At 37.1% G+C, this 19,754-nt stretch overlaps 1 protein-coding gene across 3 annotated transcripts in view; it reads left to right on the top strand.

Moving 5' to 3' along the window:
• The window catches only part of LOC104589917 (Subtilase family protein), a 79,760-nt gene that overhangs the window by 43,673 nt on the left and 16,333 nt on the right, over positions 1-19,754 (top strand). Inside the window, exons 7-11 of one of the 3 annotated variants that reach the window (XM_088891385.1) lie at positions 775-1,057; positions 1,604-1,935; positions 3,018-3,288; positions 10,304-10,471; positions 16,298-16,579. In XM_088891385.1, the coding sequence (XP_088747511.1) occupies positions 775-1,057; positions 1,604-1,935; positions 3,018-3,288; positions 10,304-10,471; positions 16,298-16,579 (1,336 nt within the window). The remainder of the gene's footprint in view (positions 1-774; positions 1,058-1,603; positions 1,936-3,017; positions 3,289-10,303; positions 10,472-16,297; positions 16,580-19,754) is intronic. The other 2 variants (XM_010248394.3, XM_088891387.1) reach the window with 2 other exon arrangements.

Below are 19,754 nucleotides of genomic sequence, written 5' to 3' on the forward strand. Positions count from 1 at the left end.
ATACATTAAATTCATAGGCCTGGAATTAGGCCCAGCCTGGACTGGGCCTGGGCTATAGCCCTTAGAACAGGTGCTAAGCCCAGCCCAGCCTGGCCCATGATCACCCGTAGGCCCCACCTTAAATGTCATCCTAGGGATTCCATTTCTTCTAAGATTCAATTATTTTTAGGGTTTTGCATGAAGATAGTTCATAACAAAGAAATTACAGAATAAAACAATTCGTCAATAAAAAATTCAATGTCTACATAGTGGCAAAAATTCAGAAAAATAAATTTATTCAGCTTTTTATGCAATTGTGCCCATTATGAGAATTAGAATACCATGCAACTATTGAAAAATTAAAATTACAAAGAGATCCTTTCCTACTGAACACTTTATAAAAAATATCCCTTCACATTATAATAGCTGCTTGTAGATGAAAGTAAATTGATATCTCTTTATTTGTTATTGATATATCAGTCCCTGGATATTATATTTTGGGCACAAAGAAAACATTTGTAGTAAATACGATGAACAGTCCAGAAAAGTGTTTACCTGTCATGTGCTTTGGTTCTTTTAGTTTTTATATTTCATTAAACGCTCTCAAATGGTAGGTCCTGACCCCCCAAGACCCATGCCATATGTAAAACTGAATAAATGAAGACAGGTCATTGTGTTGTAACATACATTCCATTTCCTAGAATGTGCTTGCATATTCAAATATTAAGTTATTCCTTAGAGGCAGGATTGGTTTTGTACATAATTGCTTAACTACTATATTTGGTTGCATTGCAGGCAGCTCAGGATGGAGTGGATATTATAAGCTTATCAATTACTCCCAACCGGCGCCCTCCTGGTCTTGCAACTTTCTTCAATCCCATAGATATGGCCCTACTTTCAGCTGTGAAGGCTGGGATTTTTGTTGTACAAGCAGCAGGCAATACTGGGCCCTCACCCAAGAGTATTTCTTCCTTCAGTCCATGGATCTTCACCGTGGGTGCCTCTGCTCATGACCGGATCTACAGTAATTCCATAGTTCTTGGCAACAACATAACCATTTCTGGAGTTGGGCTTGCACGTAAGTTTGCCCTTAAAATCATGGAAATAATTTCATCTGGTATTGTATCTGGCAGCTGTACAGCCTTTTATGGGTAGTTCAAAGATACAACTTGGTGCAAAATTTAGTGATTAGGATTAATATCTTAATACTTAAGTATCCATTGGCCCCTACAACAATTTGTATTTTGACCTTATTTGGTTGAGAATCCTAGAGGTTAGGTCCATGTCCAGTCCACCTTTTACCTTGTTTGGTTGATCATAATTCCTCAGAAGCTATGAAACACTATAAACAAAAAAAATTATTATGATAATGTTACATTAGTGTACTGTACTGGACTTGAAACAAAGAAGCACTTCTGTGGATTTTGCAGAGGAAACATGATATGTGGAGATAGGAACTCAGTATTGTTGGATCCCATCCATAATTTTCATAAAACGATTAGTTGTATGTGAAGATTTCTTTTTTTCTCTGATTGATCCAACAACTGCATGTTTTCCATGTTCCCTTCATGCAACCCTGTGCCTTGTTTCTAAAAATATATACTGAATTTTATATTATCTTCAGCGGGAACAAGAAATACTACAACCTACACGCTGGTTTTGGCACTTCATGCTTTGAACAATGAAACAACGGATACCAATGGCATGTACTTGGGAGAATGTCAAGAGCCCACTAGCTTGAATCGTGATCTGATCCAAGGAAACCTCTTGGTCTGTAGCTACTCAATTCGCTTTGTGCTTGGGCTTTCTACCATCAAACAAGCCTTGGAAACAGCTAAGAATCTCAGTGCAGCAGGTCTTGTGTTCTACATGGATCCTTTTGTTATTGGATTCCAGCTTAATCCTATTCCAATGAAACTGCCTGGTGTAATAATTCCATCACCTGATGATTCCAAGGTGAGCCTTTCTGGTAATTATAAATGATTGATTATAGAAGTGTAAATATTAAAATTTAGCTAGAAAAGTTTTCCAACTCATTTAGACATAAAAATCTGCATACAGTCTGAATTGTTTGAAATTATATTTCCTTTTTCTTATCTTGGATATTTATTATGCATCTTTTTAGCAGACAAGCATATCTACATTATATACATTTTTGTCAGAAACAAGCTTATCCTCTAGTTATGTCTCTGGTGCTATCTATTTCATGATTTTGCATTGCTTTGGGTTCACCGTAAGGTGAATTCAAAACCAGCTGATTGTGGGATGGACAGAATTTGAGCAGAGCCACTAGTATGGATTGGTTGGCCACCTGTACTTTGAAAACTTGCCATATCCGTCCCATTTAACTACACTTTGTTCTTGTTATGTTTTTTATGGTTTCTTTCAAATTTTGTCAATTGTTGAGCAGATCCAATTAGGGCTGTGATCATATCGTATGTACCTCCATTCAAGTTCAATCATAATTAATAAAGATTTATTATTTATTCCTTGTTTTTAAAACATTTCCCCAATTTTTAAAATTTCCAATTATCTTTGCAATACTAACGAAATATTCCCAAAATTTCTCAATCTCTATGTGGCAAAATGTCCATCATTGTAGAAATTGCAAATCATGGGTCCAAGTAGAAAGCTCTAAAAGGGGAAGTGGAAGAGCAAAGAAAACATGGTCCATAGTGGTAATGATCTAAGGACTGAGAATTTTAGAGAAAACATAGCTCTTGATAGAGCACAATGACAAGACATGATCTGTATTACCAACCCCAAATAACTGTAATTAAGGATGAGCTGAGTTCAGTTGTTGAACAGGTCCACTACCACAAGTTTAGGGTTCTGCTCTCAGTAAATTCTTTTATATGGAATATAAAAATGTAAATTAATTGATATTCTTATACTACTAGATGAGAATTTTGTCCTTTTTAAAAATTCTCAAGTTTGGGTATTGGATCATGGTTATCACTTATGACTTCAAAGATGGATGCTGGCTTTTCTTTATCTATGTATGCTTATAATGATGCCTTCAATTATCTTTTGAGCAGATTTTACTACAATATTACAATTCCTCCTTGGAGAGAGATGCTGTTTCAAAGAAAATTGTCAAATTTGGTGCTGTTGCAAGTATATTAGGAGGATTGAAAGCTAATTACAACAACTCTGCACCAAAGGTTATGTATTATTCTGCCAGAGGACCAGATCCAGAGGACAGTTTCCTTGATGATGCTGACATATTGAAGCCCAATCTAATAGCTCCTGGAAATTTCATATGGGGTGCTTGGAGCTCTGTCGGTGCTGATTCTGTGGAATTTGAGGGTAAATGCAATAAGCTTGGAATTTTTAAATGCATGCTGACACACATTAATGATTTGTTTAGCACGAAAAACAAAAGTGTTTATAAAGGTTTTGGATCCATGAACATATCTTAGTGTTATTCATGTATATACACCATATTCTTGTTTTGATACCGGCTCGGTGTAAAAAAAGCAAGATAGAAAAGAAAAATAGGAAATACAATAGAAGGATATTTTAAACACCAACAAAACAAAAATAAAAGAGAAGAATATATAGATTTACATTGTTTGTGTATTAGCCTACACCCACAGAGTATACCTGCAAAATTTCCACTATTTCTCAATCAACAATTACAGCACTATCAGAAAGCTAGTATTTTATATAATTGAACTAGGGTTTCTATACGATGCCCTATTGTAGGGAAAATTTTCGCATAATTTTCCCCCAACATCTTCTTCAGTGCTGCCCAAGTATTTTGTGTAGGGGATTCTTCACTTGCTTAGGCAACCAGTCACCAAGCCTAGAAGCCTACTAGTCGGGCCATAGACATTTACTTGTCTCTATAATTATATTTTATTTCATATTTTTCATGAAATCTATAAAAGAAGATTGTTGGGTGAAAAGGCAATAGGGTTAACTCAAACCTAGGTCTTATTTGTTAAAACAAACAAGAAATGCCAACTCTAGCAGAAGATGACTTTGTACAAAAGCTGGATATATATATATATATATATATATATATATATATATATATATGAATTTTTGGACTTGTACTCCCCCTGTCTAGGTAGCTTGTTGGGGCCCAGCCCAGCCTACATGGTAGCAAAAGAACACAAAAAGGTATGCTGTATTTTGATTAGTTCAAAATATTCCTAGAACTAGTCTCTTAGCCAAAAAATTAAGGTATGATTACAATTTCTTATTTTTGGAACAATGTCTAACCTACGAATTTGGAAAGTGATAGAATACTCTCTTATATTGAATAAAAGAGCATAGAAGAGAAAGAGTCTAGGATTGCCTGATTCTCATGTGACAGAATTCTGTAGGTCGAACAATAATAAAAAAAATTAATAGTCAAACATCAGTTCCGCTCAAAAAGCCCCTTCTCCCCCAACTCCTTTTATAATAGGGAGGGGTCATTTATAATAGGACTCCAAAAAGAAAAAGGAAACTGACTTGCAATAGGTAACTAATACTGACTTCCAAAAAGGACTTCAAATCAATTAGACTTTTACTAGGACTGGTAACCATAAAGTTGTTTAACAAAACAGATATTTGTCATATGAAGATGGAGAAAAGTACTAATGCAGTAAGAAGATTTAGAAGACAGAAAACCAACTAAACGGTGCAAGCCTCAAAAGTTTTTGCCAGGTTAAAAGTTGGGAGTATTTGGAGCAGGATTAAAGAAGGGGAAGAAGATAAAGAAAGTCTCTCAGACGAGAAGTAAGATCTCTGTTCTAGTTAGCGGACAGGATGAGAAAATGGATAAAGCTTGAGGTTAAGTTTGTCATCAGAGAGTTGGGTGGGCTCAGGTTGTTTTTTCTTATGTGTTTTATGGCAAGGGTTGGATGGTGCGGGATATGCAGTTTTTTGGATGCTTTTATTTCTTCTAGTGATTGGTGGAAAGGGTCTCTGTGATTTTTGTTTGTGTTGTATCTGGTTTTTCTAAGGTGTTTTGAATTGTTTGTTGGGCTGTTTTTTCTGTTTAAAGGGTTAATTTTGTTAGGGTAGGTTGGTAGTATTTGGGTCTGTGGGTGATTCCTTATTACCCTGTTGTATTCTCTTTTCCCTTCTTCATCTATAAAGTTTATTTTTTATTTATCTTCCAAAAAAAAAAACAGATATTTGTCATATTAATAAACTTGACAAAAATTGAGCTTAAACTGATGGGATGGCTCAGCTGGACCGTTTCTAATTAATGGACTTTCCCTCTTTGTTCTTCTTTCTCCTTTCATATACTTTATGTAAGTTTGGATGCTCCCTTTTCTTAATAAATTTTCAGCTTTTCAATATCTAAGGGATGTATTACATCATTCGCACCCACTTCAAAAGAATTCATCATCGAGTTCTCTTCATACTCCTCATAATAAGGTGACAAATGCTTCACATTAAAAGTACTATTGACTTTAAGCTCTGGGGATAATTCTATATGCATTAGCTCCCATTTTCTCCAGAATCTTGCTAGGACCAATTTTCTTGGGCTTCAATTTGTGATTTCACCAAATGGATACCTTTCCTTAGAAAGATAGATCCATACTTCATCTCCCACTTCAAAATTTTTCTCTTTGATGCCTATATTTTGTGCCTTGTATCTAGCATAGATTTCTTCAATGTTGCCCTTTACTTGCTAATGAATTGCCTTCAGTTCAGCAATGGCATCTTCAGCCTTCTTGTTGCAGTGCATGAGATTTGGAAAAGGAATAAGGTCAAATGGCTTTTGAGGATTCCTCCTAAACACCACTTCAAAAGAGGAAAAACTAGTGGTTCTATTTTTTGAGCAATTGAGCTTGGATTCCAGATTTAGTAGTGCTAAATACCACTTTTTCTAAGTCTTTACATGGGCCCTAAGCATGCTCCCTAGAGTTCTATGGACAACTTCAGTTTGTCCAACAGTTTGGAGAAAAAGTGAAGCATAGTACCAAGTTTCTGCCAAATAACCCAAAAGGTGTTCATAAATTTAGAGTCCTTGTCATTTGCATCATGGGTTGTCTTACATGGAATGAAGTGAGTCATCTTTGAAAATCTGTCCACAACCATAGAATTATTATCCCATACTCCGGCAAATTTAGGCAGGCCAAGAACAAAATCCAGCAATATCAACCCAAGGATAATAAGGAATAAGTAAAGGTGTGTATAGACTAGCATTAAAAGGATTTCCCTTGGCTGTTTGACAGATGCGACACCTTTACACATACTAAGAGACATTTCTTTCAAGGTTTGGACAAAAGAAATGCTCCCAAATTAGTGCACGTCTTATCCTTCAAAGTGTCTAATTTATTCCTCCATAATGAGTTGTCATAGAAATGTGATAGGAATGCACAAGCAATTTTCTTTAAAAAGAAAATCTTGGACCAATAAATAATCTTGATTTTCTCCTGCTTCAACAAGATCGGCCATAATTTTCTTGAAGAACTCATCCTCCATTTCTTGCTCTTTTAATAATTCAAACTCAAGTACATCAACCCACATAGAGCTTAGAAGAGAATGTCTTCTGTCAAGGCATCAACTACCTTATTAAGAGTCCCAGATTTGTGCTTGAGTACAAAAGTATAATTTTAGAAGAAATTTACCCATTTAGCATGTCTAGGGTGCAATTTATGTTGCTCACCAAGGTATTTCAAGGTCTCATAATCTGAAAATAGCACAAACTCATCAACATAGGTAGAGTAATTTAGTAAAGAGGTAAGGCCCCGGTCAACTTCTCACTAAAATACCCTCAGATTATGAGACCTTGAAATACCAAGTCAAACAACTTGTTAAAATCTGGAAATATTAAACAAGGAACATTTGTGAGGGATGTTTTGATATCATCAAAGGCCTTTTGTACATAAGATGTCCACTCAAAAACACCCCTCTTCATTAAATCATCTATAGGTGCCATTCTAGTATTGAAATACTTGACAATCATCTATAGAAGCTAGTCAACCCATGGAAATATCTCTCCTTATGAATGTTGCTAGGTGCTGGCCACTTGAATATAGCTTCAACTTTTACATCATCCAGCTTCAAGCCTTCCCTAGAAATTTTATATCCCAATTTTTTTATCATCTCAAGGTACATCTTTTTAGGTTAGCAAAGATCTTCTTGCTTCACAATTCTTCCAACACCTTAAAGTGTTGAAGGTGTGTTGGAAAATCCTTACTATAAATAAGAATATCATCGAAATAAACAAGAAACTTACCAATCAAGGGTCTAAACATTTATCCTCCTCATAAAGGAATTAGGAGTTTTGGATTGACCAATGCTTGAAGGTGATCTTTCATTTCCATGTTGGATTTTGATTTAATGAAATACTTGATCTTCCACTCTTCAAGTCGATCTTATAGAAAATGGTGGCGCCACCAAGTTGATCCAACATTATCATCTAATTCAGAATTGGGAATCAATATTTGATAGTAGTTTTATTAATGACTCTACTTTCAACACACATATGCCAAGTACCATCTTTCTTTGGGATTAATAGTTGTTGGAAGATTTCTGTAATTATGTATTATATCTGATTATGTGCTATTTTAGGTAGTTGAGAGATTTGTGAGCTGTACAAATTTTTAGGAATCAGCTTTATCTTTCCTTTAATTAGGGAGATTTGTTACCTAGTTTGTATCCTTTAATCAGGGAGATTTGTTACCTAGTTTGTATCCTTTAATTAGGGAGATTTGTTACCTAGTTTGTATCCTAGAGAGCTATAAATTTCGATGTACAGAAGCACAAACGATCATCCCATTCTTCATATCTTTCTATCTCTTCTTTATGGTATCAGAGCAGAAAAGACCTAGGGTTTGTTTCTGCGTTTCTGTCCCTAAAAATGTCCGAAGTCACGTCCAGCTCTCATCCTTCTCAGCCTGAGCCCCAGATTGTCCGGAATCTGCCTGAAAATCACCTTATTCAGATCACTACAATCCGACTAAATGGTGACAATTTTCTCTGGTGGTCACAATCTGTTCGCATGTATCTCAGAGGGAGAGGGAAAATTGGCTATATCTCAGGAGACACGAAGAAGCCTGATGTGAAGGATCCAACCTATGCTGTTTGGGATGCTGAAAAATCCATGGTGATGAAATGGTTGGTTAACTCCATGACTAAAGAGATAGGTGCAAATTATCTCTGCTATTCTACAACCAAGGAATTATGGGACAATGTCTCACAGATGTACTCTGATTTAGGGAGTCAATCCCAAGTGTACGAATTAACTCTACAACTCGGAGATATTCGCCAAGGTGAGAACTCTCTAAGTATTTTAATTCTCTTAAGAGAATTTGGCAGGACCTGGACTTATTCAACGTTACGAGTGGAAGTCACCTGATGACTGCAATTATTACAAGAAGATGGTTAATGTTGGCCGAGTCTTCAAGTTTCTTGTAGGTTTAAACATTGAATTCGATGAGGTTCGTGGCAGAATTATTGGAAGAAACCCTCTACCCCCAATCGGTGAGGTATTTGTAGAAGTACATAGAGAAGAAAGCCGGAGACAAGTGATGCTTGGAAAGAAGGCTGCAGGTACAACCGGACCTGTGGAAGGGTCAGCCCTGATTATTTCCAAGGCTCAAGTCAGTCGAAAGTCAGCCCAAAATCAGCGGATTGGAGACAAGAATAACCTACGTTGTGATTACTGTGGGAAACCTCGCCATACCTGAGAGAATTGCTACAAACTACACGGGAGACCATCAAATTGGAGGGCGAACAAACCTGGTGAACAGAATATACCTACAGCAAACAAGGCTGAATCATCCCCATTCAGTAAAGAGCAAATAGATCATCTTCTTAAACTTCTAAAATCCTATTCGTCACCTAATACTCCTATCGGGTCTATGGCACAAACAGGTAGCAATTCTTTGGCACTCTCAATTCTAGGAAAATCCGGTCCTTGGATCATAGATTCAGGGGCTTCCGATCATATGACAAGTTGCTCTAACCTATTTAGTTCCTATTGTCCTTGTTCTGGTATTGAAAAAGTGAGAATAGCTGATGGTAGTCTTTCATCTATTGCAGGCAAAGGAAACATTAAAATTTCAGAAAAAATTACTCTGAAATCTGTTTTACATGTTCCAAAACTTGCCTGCAATCTTCTTTCTGTCAGCAGATTGTCGAAAGATACTAACTGCTCCATTCTTTTTCTTCCTTCCACTTGTGTTTTTCAGGACCAGAACTCGGGGAAGACGATTGGAACTACTAGAGAGATAAATGGACTCTACTACTTTGATGAAACCGCTACTGGTAATAAAAAGGTAATGGTTTAAGTAGTACGAGTTCAATCCCTGTTTGTGATCAAGTTATATTATGGCATAGAGGATTAGGGCATCCTAGTTTTCCATATCTCAAACATTTGTTTCCTAAATTGTTTAAAGAAGTTGATTTGTCAAAACTTCATTGTGAGGCTTGTCATTTGGCTAAAGATCGTCGTGTTTTATTTCTAATAAAACCTTATTTTGCTTCAAAACCATTTTATTTGTTACATAGTGATGTTTGGGGCCCATCTAAGGTTAACACTCTTTCTGGAAAAAAATGGTATGTGACTTTTATTGATGACCATACAAGGGTATGTTGGGTTTACTTGTTGGAAAGGAAATCAGAGGTTGAACAAAGATTTAAAGAATTTTTCCTAATGATTGAAAATCAATTTCAAACCAAAATTGGTATTCTAAGATCAAATAATGGAACTGAATACTTTAACAAATACTTAGGACCATTTCTAACCGAAAAAGGTGTTATCCATCAATCAACTTGTCGTGACACACCACAACAGAATGGAATTGCTAAAAGAAAAAATAGGCACCTTCTTGAGGTAGCTATAGCCATCATGTTTTCTATGAATGTACCTAAATATCTCTGGGGAAATGCTCTCTTAATTGTATGTTACTTGATAAATAGAATGCCATCTCGAGTTTTAAAATATGAAACTCCTTTACAGAATCTGAAAAATTGTTTTCCCACATCTCGAATAACTACGGATCTTCCTTTAAAAGTGTTTGGTTGTGTCTGTTATGTGTATATACCAAACATTTTTCGATCAAAACTGGATCCAAAAGCTGAAAAATGTGTGTTTTTTGGTTATGCATCTAATAAAAAAGGGTACAAATGCTTTAATCCAGTTACAAAGAAATTTTTTGAGAGTATGGATGTACACTTTGTTGAGGACCAACCTTTCTTTCAAAAAAATTCTCTTCAGGGGGAGAACATAAGTAAGGAAGATATTTTTTGGGAAACTTTACCTATTCTAAAAGAATTTATACCTTTGATTAATTCTGATAAGCAAGTTTCGGAACAATTGTTGAAAGAATGGAACATAGTGATAGTACTCTTAATCTAAATTTGCCAGATACTACGTTATCAGAGACAGGGGGAGAAGTACTTCAAACGAATCACAATCCTCATCCTGAGCTTCAGTTTTATACCAGGAAGAGGTTTCACAAAAGTACTATTGTTCCAGTTGTTCCTACAGCAGAAGTCCAATCCAATTTGCCGAGTGAAGGTCCTACAACTCAGAGTAATCCTTCTTCTACCCCTATTCCGTCTTTATCTAATGATTTGCCTAATCTGTCCTCTTCAGATCTTGACATTCCAATTGCATTAAGAAAAGGTACCCGAGCTTGCACAAAACATCCTATTGCAAAATACTTGTCATATGAGAAATTATCACATACTCATAAAGCATTTGTGTCTAGGATTTCTAATCTGTATGTGCCAAGAACTGTTCAGGAAGCATTAGATGATTCGAAATGGAGGTTAGCTGTGATGGAAGAGATGAATGCTCTTAAAAAAAGTAATACATGGAGTATTACTGATCTACCCCATGACAAGAAGACAGTCAGGTGCAAATGGGTGTTTACAGTGAAGTGCAAGGGTGACGGAAGTGTGTTGAGATACAAAGCAAGACTCGTAGCAAAAGGATTTACCCAAACTCATGGTATAGACTACCAAGAGACTTTTGCTCCTGCTGCTAAAATTAACTCTATCAGAATACTTCTTTCTCTTGCAGTTAATTTTAACTGGCCACTTCGTCAGTTCGATGTCAAGAATGCATTCTTGAATGGAAACCTAAAGGAAGAAGTATATATGGACCTACCACCAGGATTTGAAGAAAGTCTTGGAAGAGGCAAAGTTTGTAGGTTAAAAAAATCCCTATATGGGCTAAAGCAATCACCAAGAGCTTGGTTTGAACAATTTGGGGATGCAGTAAGGTGGCACGACTTCTCACAAAGTCAAGCTGATCATACTTTATTTTTCAAGCACTCCACCGAAGGTAAAATAACTATTTTGATAGTGTATGTAGACGATATTATCATGACTAGGGATGATTTATTTTAAATCAACAAGTTGAAGAATAAGCTTGAGGCTGAATTTGACATTAAAGACTTGGGAAAACTTAAATATTTTCTCGGAATGGAGTTTGCAAGGTTAAAGGAGGGAATCTTTATCAACCAACGCAAATACATTCTTGATTTGCTCAAGGAGACAAGGATGACAGGTTGTAAAGCCGCAGAAACTCCAATGGACCCAAATATGAAGTTAAAAGCAATAACAACAAATGAGGTGGTTGATCGAGAACGTTATCAAAGATTAGTTGGTTGGAAGACTAATCTATTTGTCACACACAAGACCTGACATAGCCTTTGTAGTAAGTGTAGTAAGTCAGTTTATGCATTCACCTGGACCTACTCATCTTGAAGCTGTGTTCAGGATTTTGAGATATCTGAAAGGAACTCCGGGGAAAGGACTCTTGTTCAAAAATAGGGGTCATCTCCAAGTCGAAGCCTACACAAATGCAGATTAGGCAGGTGATGTAAATGATAGAAGATCTACTTCAGGTTACTGCACTTTGGTAGGAGGGAATTTGGTCACCTGGAGAAGCAAAAAACAGAGTGTTGTAGCAAGGAATAGTGCAGAGGCAGAATTCCGCTCTGTTGGACATGGCTTTTGTGAAGTGTTATGGATCAAAAGGCTCCTAGAAGAGTTGAAGGTTCCTACACCAACACCTATTAAAGTCTATTGTGATAACAAGGCAGCTATTTCCATAGCTCATAATCCAGTTCTACATGACAGAACAAAGCATGTAGAAGTGGATAAACATTTCATCAAGGAGAAGATAGACAGTGGTGTGATATGCATGTCCTACATACCCACCACGAGCCAAGTAGCAGACATTCTCACCAAAGGGCTTCATAGGGCACAGTATGAGAACTTAGTTAGCAAGCTTGCCATGAGTGATATATTCATGCCAGCTTGAGGGGGAGTGTTGGAAGATTTCTGTAATTATGTATTATATCTGATTATGTGCTATTTTAGGTAGTTGAGAGATTTGTGAGCTGTACAAATTTTTAGGAATTAGCTTTATCTTTCCTTTAATTAGGGAGATTTGTTACCTAGTTTGTATCCTTTAATCAGGGAGATTTGTTACCTAGTTTGTATCCTAGAGAGAGCTATAAATTTCGATGTATAGAAGCACAAATGATCATCCCATTTTTCATATCTTTCTGTCTCTTCTTTAGTAGTGTTAGAACTGCACAAGGACGGATGCTTTCTCAAATAAATCCTTTGTTGACAAGTTCCTCTAGTTGTATCCTCAGTTCCTCATGCTCTCAAGGAGTCATCCAATAGTGTGGCATGTTTGGAAGTCTGGCTCCTGGCAGGAGATCAATGTGGTGATGGATTTTCTTCATTTGAGGTAGTACAAAAGGTAAATCCCCGTCAAAGGCATCCTCAAATTCCTTAAATCATGGTTCAAAGTATTGATACACCTCTGTGTATCAACAGAGGTGTATTGGTACTTAAAACCATGTGCTTTTATATATATTTATTTTTTCAAAAGTTGGTTTTTATATGTATTTTTATTAAAAAAAGGGGTTCCCAAAAACACCTGTAAACAGGTATTTTGGAACCCAAAAGATACGATACGATACGCCCAATCGTGTCAATACATTGAACCTTGCCTTCAACAAAGGCTGTACATGTTCAAGTATGCTGGATTCACACTTAATTTCCTTCTCAAACTTTGATATAGAAAGGGCAAACAGGAGATTTTGGAGTTCTGGGATCTTTTCGATCCTTAGCTGGAAGCAAAACAACTTTCCTCACATTATAAAGGAAGGAATATGTGTTCTTCCCATCATAGATAGCTTTCTGATCAACCAAATCAGCTTGTGAGATACATTCTAAGCAAAACAACTATCTGGCCTCCAAGCAAGCAAGTGGTGGTGAATTTTTTTTTTGATAAACAACAGAAGCTTTTATTAATAGATATTAATAGAAAAAGATATAAGAGGAAGGGTAAAAACTCTTAACCCTCCCAATAATTACATTTCAGTTTACAAAATTGCCCAGAAAAAGTTGACTCTTCCCACTCCTTGTTTGGCCAATGAATCTGCCAAGGAATTGGCACTCCTCTTAGTCCGTTGAATCTTGACTTCCATGTTCTGAGTGAGCTGTCTAACTTTCTTTGTCTCATTTAGAAATTTCCACAAACTAAAATCGTCCTTCTGCAGCCAATTGATAGCCAGCTTAGAATCAACTTCCACTATCAATTTTCTGATATTCAACTCTTGGGCTCTTTTTAACCCTTCCAAAACCGCCAATATTTCAGCTCTAAGAGAGTCCCCCCATCCGATAGAACCGGAATACATGGCAATAATTCGACCTTCTCCATCCCTGAAAACTCCCCCTATACCTGAAGGGCCTGGATTTCTCTCGCTACTGCCATCAAAGTTTAGTTTAGTGAACCCCAAAGTTGGAGGAGACCAAATTGGGTTAGATGAAATCTTCCTTGGAGCTGACCAAGCCACTTCTTTACACTTCCTGATGATGTTTCTCCCTTCATAGGAGCGTAGAAGGACCTCCTGTTCACCAAACATGGACCATAATCCCCTTGACTTATGGCATCTTTCTCCTCTTGTTCTTCACCACTAGGTGCTATTTCTTCTTGTTCATCTTCATCCAAAAACACAATCTTTGAGCTCCATCATAAAAAATGACAAGCTGTCTAGCCCAGCATTTATGACATACCATGTCAAACCTGGTTTGGTTGGGTTTTGGACTAGGACTTTCAGGAATCTATCTGCTGGATTGGGGTGGGTTACTGGCTGAATTTTGAGATTTAGTGAAAGAGGATAGTATTTGAAGTCTGGGTTCTTTTATGGGATGTTGCGGGCTTATAGGAATGTTGAGCATACCATTTTTCTGAGAACATTGCCTTTTGGATGGCATCAGAAACATTCATACTTGTTTGGACATGTAGTTCTTTGTAACATACCTTGCAAACAGATCCTCTTGGCTTTCCCTCACTTTAAGCCGAGCAACAAGTTTGTGGATCTCTTTCATGTATACCTCATAAACTGTATGGTTGCCTCGGGACAACTTGAACCTATTGGCTATAGCTTATCTGTAAGTAAAGGGAAGAAATTCTTCATTCATTAGTTGATTTATATGTTCCCAAATCTTCATCTTGGAAAGTCTCCTTGTGGATAGTAATGCCACCATGCAACGGCTTGTCCTTGATTCTTACAATGAGATACACTTTTACATTAGGTGGAATAACTTTCACCTTGAAGAGATTGTCAATAACATACATCCAAAGTTCCAATTGAACTAGCACAACACAGAAAGGTAGACTGTATTTGCTAACTCACCAAAAATCATGGAACAGGTCTCCTATCCCATAATTTTAAAATTAGAAAAAGCTGGAATCCTCTCTTATATTCAATAAAAGAGCAATGAAGAGAAAGTCTAGGATTACCTAACTCTAGTATACAGAATTATGTAGGTAGAGCAGTAATAAAAAAATTAATAAATTAAATATCAATTCTGCTCCAAAAGCTTCCACCAACCCCTCCTTTTATAGTAGGGACGAGTCAATTACAGTAGAACTCCATACAGAAAAAGGAAGTCGACTTGCAATAGAAAACTAATTCTGACTCCCAACATGAACTAAAACTCAAATTAGTCTTTTACTAGGACTGTTAACCATAAAGGGCACCCCAGTGCACGAGGCTCCTGCGAATGCAGGATCTGGGGAGGGGACAGATGTACACAGCCTTGCCCCTGCACATACAAAGAGGATGTTTCCAAGATTTGAACCCTGGTCACCCAGGTCGCAATGGAGCAACCCAACTGTTGCACCAAGGCCCACCCTCACTGTTAACCACAAAGCTGTTTATTAAAACAGATATTTTCCTTACTTATCAATTTGACAGAAATTGGGCTGAAACTGATGGTTTGGCTTGGCTGGCCCATTTATCCTCTCATATACTTTATGGAACTTTGGATGCTCCCTCTTCTTAATAATGTTTTCAACAATATTTTTAATAGTGTGGAAGACAATTCCAGCTGCAATCCTGTGGTCCATTTGGGCTGAAAGGAATAGTAGAATCTTTTGTAATAGGTATAAGGATGTTGATCATGTAATTCAGAGAGCTGTGGGCAAGTTGATCTCTTGGATTTCTACCTATGGGGAATTCAGGTTTCAGTCATGCTCCTGGTGGAGGTTGTAATTTTGGTTGCTTTTCAGACTGCCTGCTCGGGTCTGAATTGCAGCCTTCTTTTGCTTATGATGAATAAACTTACATTACCTTTTCCAAAAAAAAATATACTTTTAATATCTAAGAGATGTACATTCTGCATCACAACCAAATTTGACTGGGCTTTCAGTTTAGTCTGGCCTGGACCGTGTTGAGCACTGGCATAACAACATAGGTCAAACTCCCAAGTGCAGTTGCCTGTTCCCACACCAAGGTTACCATTCATAGCTTCAGTGCCTAAATAACCGTAGCCCATTTATCGCTTGTAGAGATCCTAGTCACCTAGAGTCCACCTTGGACAAATATGTAACAAGGACACCAATATGTGTCCATTGAATTTACTCTTATAGTAATGTTCCTACATGATCTTGGGAACCCTTGACACTGTACTTTGTAACTTTCCTACCTGTATAACAATATGAAGAATCCAACTTAGCCTTCAAAGCAGACAATTGGATATTTTCTGAAACTTCGACTTTAGTTTTTACTATTCAAGATCCAAGTTCTCCTGATTAAAAGATTTAGATTATTTGAGCAATACTGCATTTGGCATGAGCTGTATTACAAAATTTTTTGGTACCCTTTGAATTCCCTAATTATTACATGGATGAGTTTTACATCATCAGTCATGAAGGACAGAAAAAGTCTTTCCCTTGAGCTACATGGTTTACGTTGTTCCTATTTACTTGAGCTACAAACCTAATGATACAGATACACATAACTTGAGTCTTCTTTCTATTCGAAAATTCTCAATTTTCCTTATGATTGATTTTAATTCCTTGCATTCTAATTAATTGTACCAGGTGAGAACTTTGCAATGATGTCTGGGACAAGTATGGCTGCTCCTCATGTTGCTGGACTTGCATCACTGATCAAGCAGAAGTTTCCAAATTTTAGTCCATCAGCCATTGGTTCAGCACTTTCCACAACAGCCTCCCTCTATGACAATAATGGCAGTCCTATAATGGCCCAGCGTTCATACTCCAATCCTGACCAAAACCAGTCGCCGGCAACACCCTTTGACATGGGCAGTGGCTTTGTCAATGCAACTTCTGCTCTAGACCCGGGCCTAATTTTTGATTCCAGTAAGTTCTGCTTTTTTTTTTAATATATATAAATTTGGATACTATGTATTGGCCTCACAGACCAGCCCAAATTGAACTCTGGTTCTGGTCCTATTATCTTCAGTTTGCCTAGAATTTATAAGGTTCAGAGGTTGGGGCCAATGGCCAACCATCTTTTGCTGGTTGCACACATATGTATTGTTGTGAACCTGGTGGAGACTGCCGATTGCCTGAGTGGGTATTAGGGCAAGCATCCTCCTTATCTAGTGCTCTCAAATTTTATACCATTAAAGAGATCATGTCAATGGTCACTGTATCCACTTGGTACACAGTTCAAATGCACAAGGTCATATTGATCACTGTTAGGACCTCTAAAGATTACTTAGATCAGTTAGATCCTAAGAGGCTCATGGATCTCATAGAGATAAGCTTAATTTTTCCTAGAAACTTTGTGAGTTGCAAATTTGGTCCTAAACAACTTATCCCTGAGTTTTATAGTGTTGAAGGGTAAATAGTGGAAGGCCTAAAACCCACATTATAGGAAAAATATCCAAGCTTGAAAAACAAAGATCAGTCAACCATTGAAATGTCAAAGTGGATGAGATTGAACTTTAATGACCAGTTCTCTAGATCTGGCTGATTTTCTTGAAGAACCTTTTTAAATTTTTCTTGCTTTTTTAGCTCCATTAACTTGGGGTTTGGATGCCTTGAAAAGGTTGGCAGCTAGTAGCCCTCAATGTCTTTATTGTACCCCTGCTTGTCTTTTGAGGATATGCTCATAAAAATGTGCTTGAAATTCTTTTATTGTCATTGGACATTAATCAAATTCTTACCACTATCCATGAATAAATGAGACCTCTAGCTTTCACTCTAATGCATCAGGATTCACTTGATGCCAAAGTGATGTAGGACCTTTATCCATCTTGTACTATATCACTAGTTATATTTCTATTGTTGCCTGTGCCATTGTTTGCTTTAAGTATCCTTTTATTAATTATTCTGGTAAATAAAATTTTTGTTAAAGATTGCTTGGTTAGGAAATCTACTTTTTAAGTGGTTCAGATAAGTCCTGTCAAAGAGAAAGAGAAGAAGTCAAATATACCCCTAGTTATATTTTTATTGTTGCTTGTGCCATTGTTTGCTTTAAGTATCCTTTTATTAATTATTCTGGTAAATAAAATATTTGTTAAAGATTGCTTGGTTAGGAAATCTACCGTTTAAGTGGTTCACCCCTAGTTGACCATAATCTCTATTATATTAATATAAGGGTACAAAGTCAAACATACCCTTACTTAAGTATGGGACAAGAAAAATAAAATACAAAACAGAATTGCCACATCACTACACTACTTAAACTATAATGAAAAGACTAAGTTACCCTTACTTGACCAACTCAACACTCCCCCTCAAGCTGGAGAATAAATGTCATATAATCCCAGCTTGTTACATATATAGTTCACTTTCCTTAACTCAAACCTTTTGTGAACAAGTCTGCTCATTGATCACCTGAACTCATGTGTTTTGCGCTTATCTCTCCAGTAAGGACTTTCTCCCTCACAAAATGGCAATCAACCTCTATGTATTTTGTCCTTTCATGGAAAACTGGATAACATGGGACGTGGATTGCAACTTAGTTGTCACAGTACAATCTCATAGGTTTGCTCATTGAGAATCCAACTTCTTATAGAAGATTTTTCAGCCATTCTAATTCACATATGGTGTATGCCATGGCCCTGTATTCAGCTTTAGCACTACTCCTTTCCACAATAGTTTGTTTCTTACTCTTAATCTTCACCAGATTTCCTTCAAGATACGTGTAATAACCTGTAGTGGATATCCTGTCAGACACCAAGCTTGCCCAATTTGCATCTGTATACCCAACTATCTCAAGTCTTCCCCCTGGTTTGTATAACAACTTGTGACCTGGAGCTCCGTTCAACTATCTACTTGGGGGTTTTGCATAAATTGGCTCACCACACTAACAACAAAGGAGATGTCTGGTCTGGTAATGGTTAGGTAGTTCAGCTTTCCCACTAATCGTCTATATCTTTCAGGATCATCAAATATTTCACCTCCATCATTGCTTAACTTAGCATTTGGTTCCATGGGTGTTTCAGCTAGTTTCGCACCTAACAAACCCGTTTCATCCAGTAGATCAAAAACATATTTTTTTTGGCACAAGTTTACACCTTGTTTCGACCTGGTAACTTATATACCCATGAAATACTTCAACTTTCCAAGATCTTTTGTTTGAAAATGGTATTGCAGAAAGGCATTTAGTTTGTCAATCCCTAATCTGTCACTGCCAGTTATGACTATATCATCCACATAAACTACTAATAAAATCTTTTTGGCTTTAGAATAATAGTTGAACACTGAGTGGTCGACCTGACATTGTTTCATTCCAAAATTTTTCACCACTTCACTAAACTTCCCAAACCAAGCATGAGGAGATTATTTCAGCCCATAAATTGCCATTTTCCATCTACACACCTTACCATCCTTCCCCTGAGCAACAAACCCTGGTGTTTTCTCCATTTATACCTCCTCCACAAGGTCACCATGGAGGAAGGCATTTTTAATGTCAAGCTGAAACAGAGGCCAATCATATATAACTGCGAAGGAAATTAAGAGACGAACTGAACCAATCTTTGCCACAGGGGAGAAGGTCTACATATAGTCCATCCCATACAATTGAGAATAACATTTAGCAACTAGTCGTGCCTTCAACCGCTCCACACTACCATCTGGTAAATATTTAACAGTATACACACACCAATTTACAATCTACAACATGTTGACCTGGAGGAAGAATGGTGAGCTCCCACGTGCGAGTATGTTGAAGAGCAGAGAGTTCCTCCTTCATTGCTTGATGCCACCCGGGTGAAGTAAGGGCCTCCTAGACATCCTTGGGTATAGATATAGAGGACAACAAAGTGATAAAATTATGATCTGCACTAGAATTTTGTTAGTATTAGTATTAGAGAGGTAGTAGAAGAAATACTAAAGAGAATAGAAGAAGAAGAAGAAGAGAAGAAGAGAGAATAGAGGAGAAGAGAAATCTGGTTCGAACTAGAGAGCTTAATCTTTCTCTCTAGTCGGCCAGGTTATATTTATGTGTTTCTATCCAATAAACTATTATGCCCCTACTTAAGTATGGGACACATCACTTAACATAAACATTACACATCATCTT

The sequence above is a fragment of the Nelumbo nucifera genome, chromosome 7, assembly GCF_055504915.1.
Source record: "Nelumbo nucifera cultivar China Antique chromosome 7, China Antique-T2T, whole genome shotgun sequence".
In the NCBI taxonomy this organism is placed as follows: domain Eukaryota; kingdom Viridiplantae; phylum Streptophyta; class Magnoliopsida; order Proteales; family Nelumbonaceae; genus Nelumbo; species Nelumbo nucifera.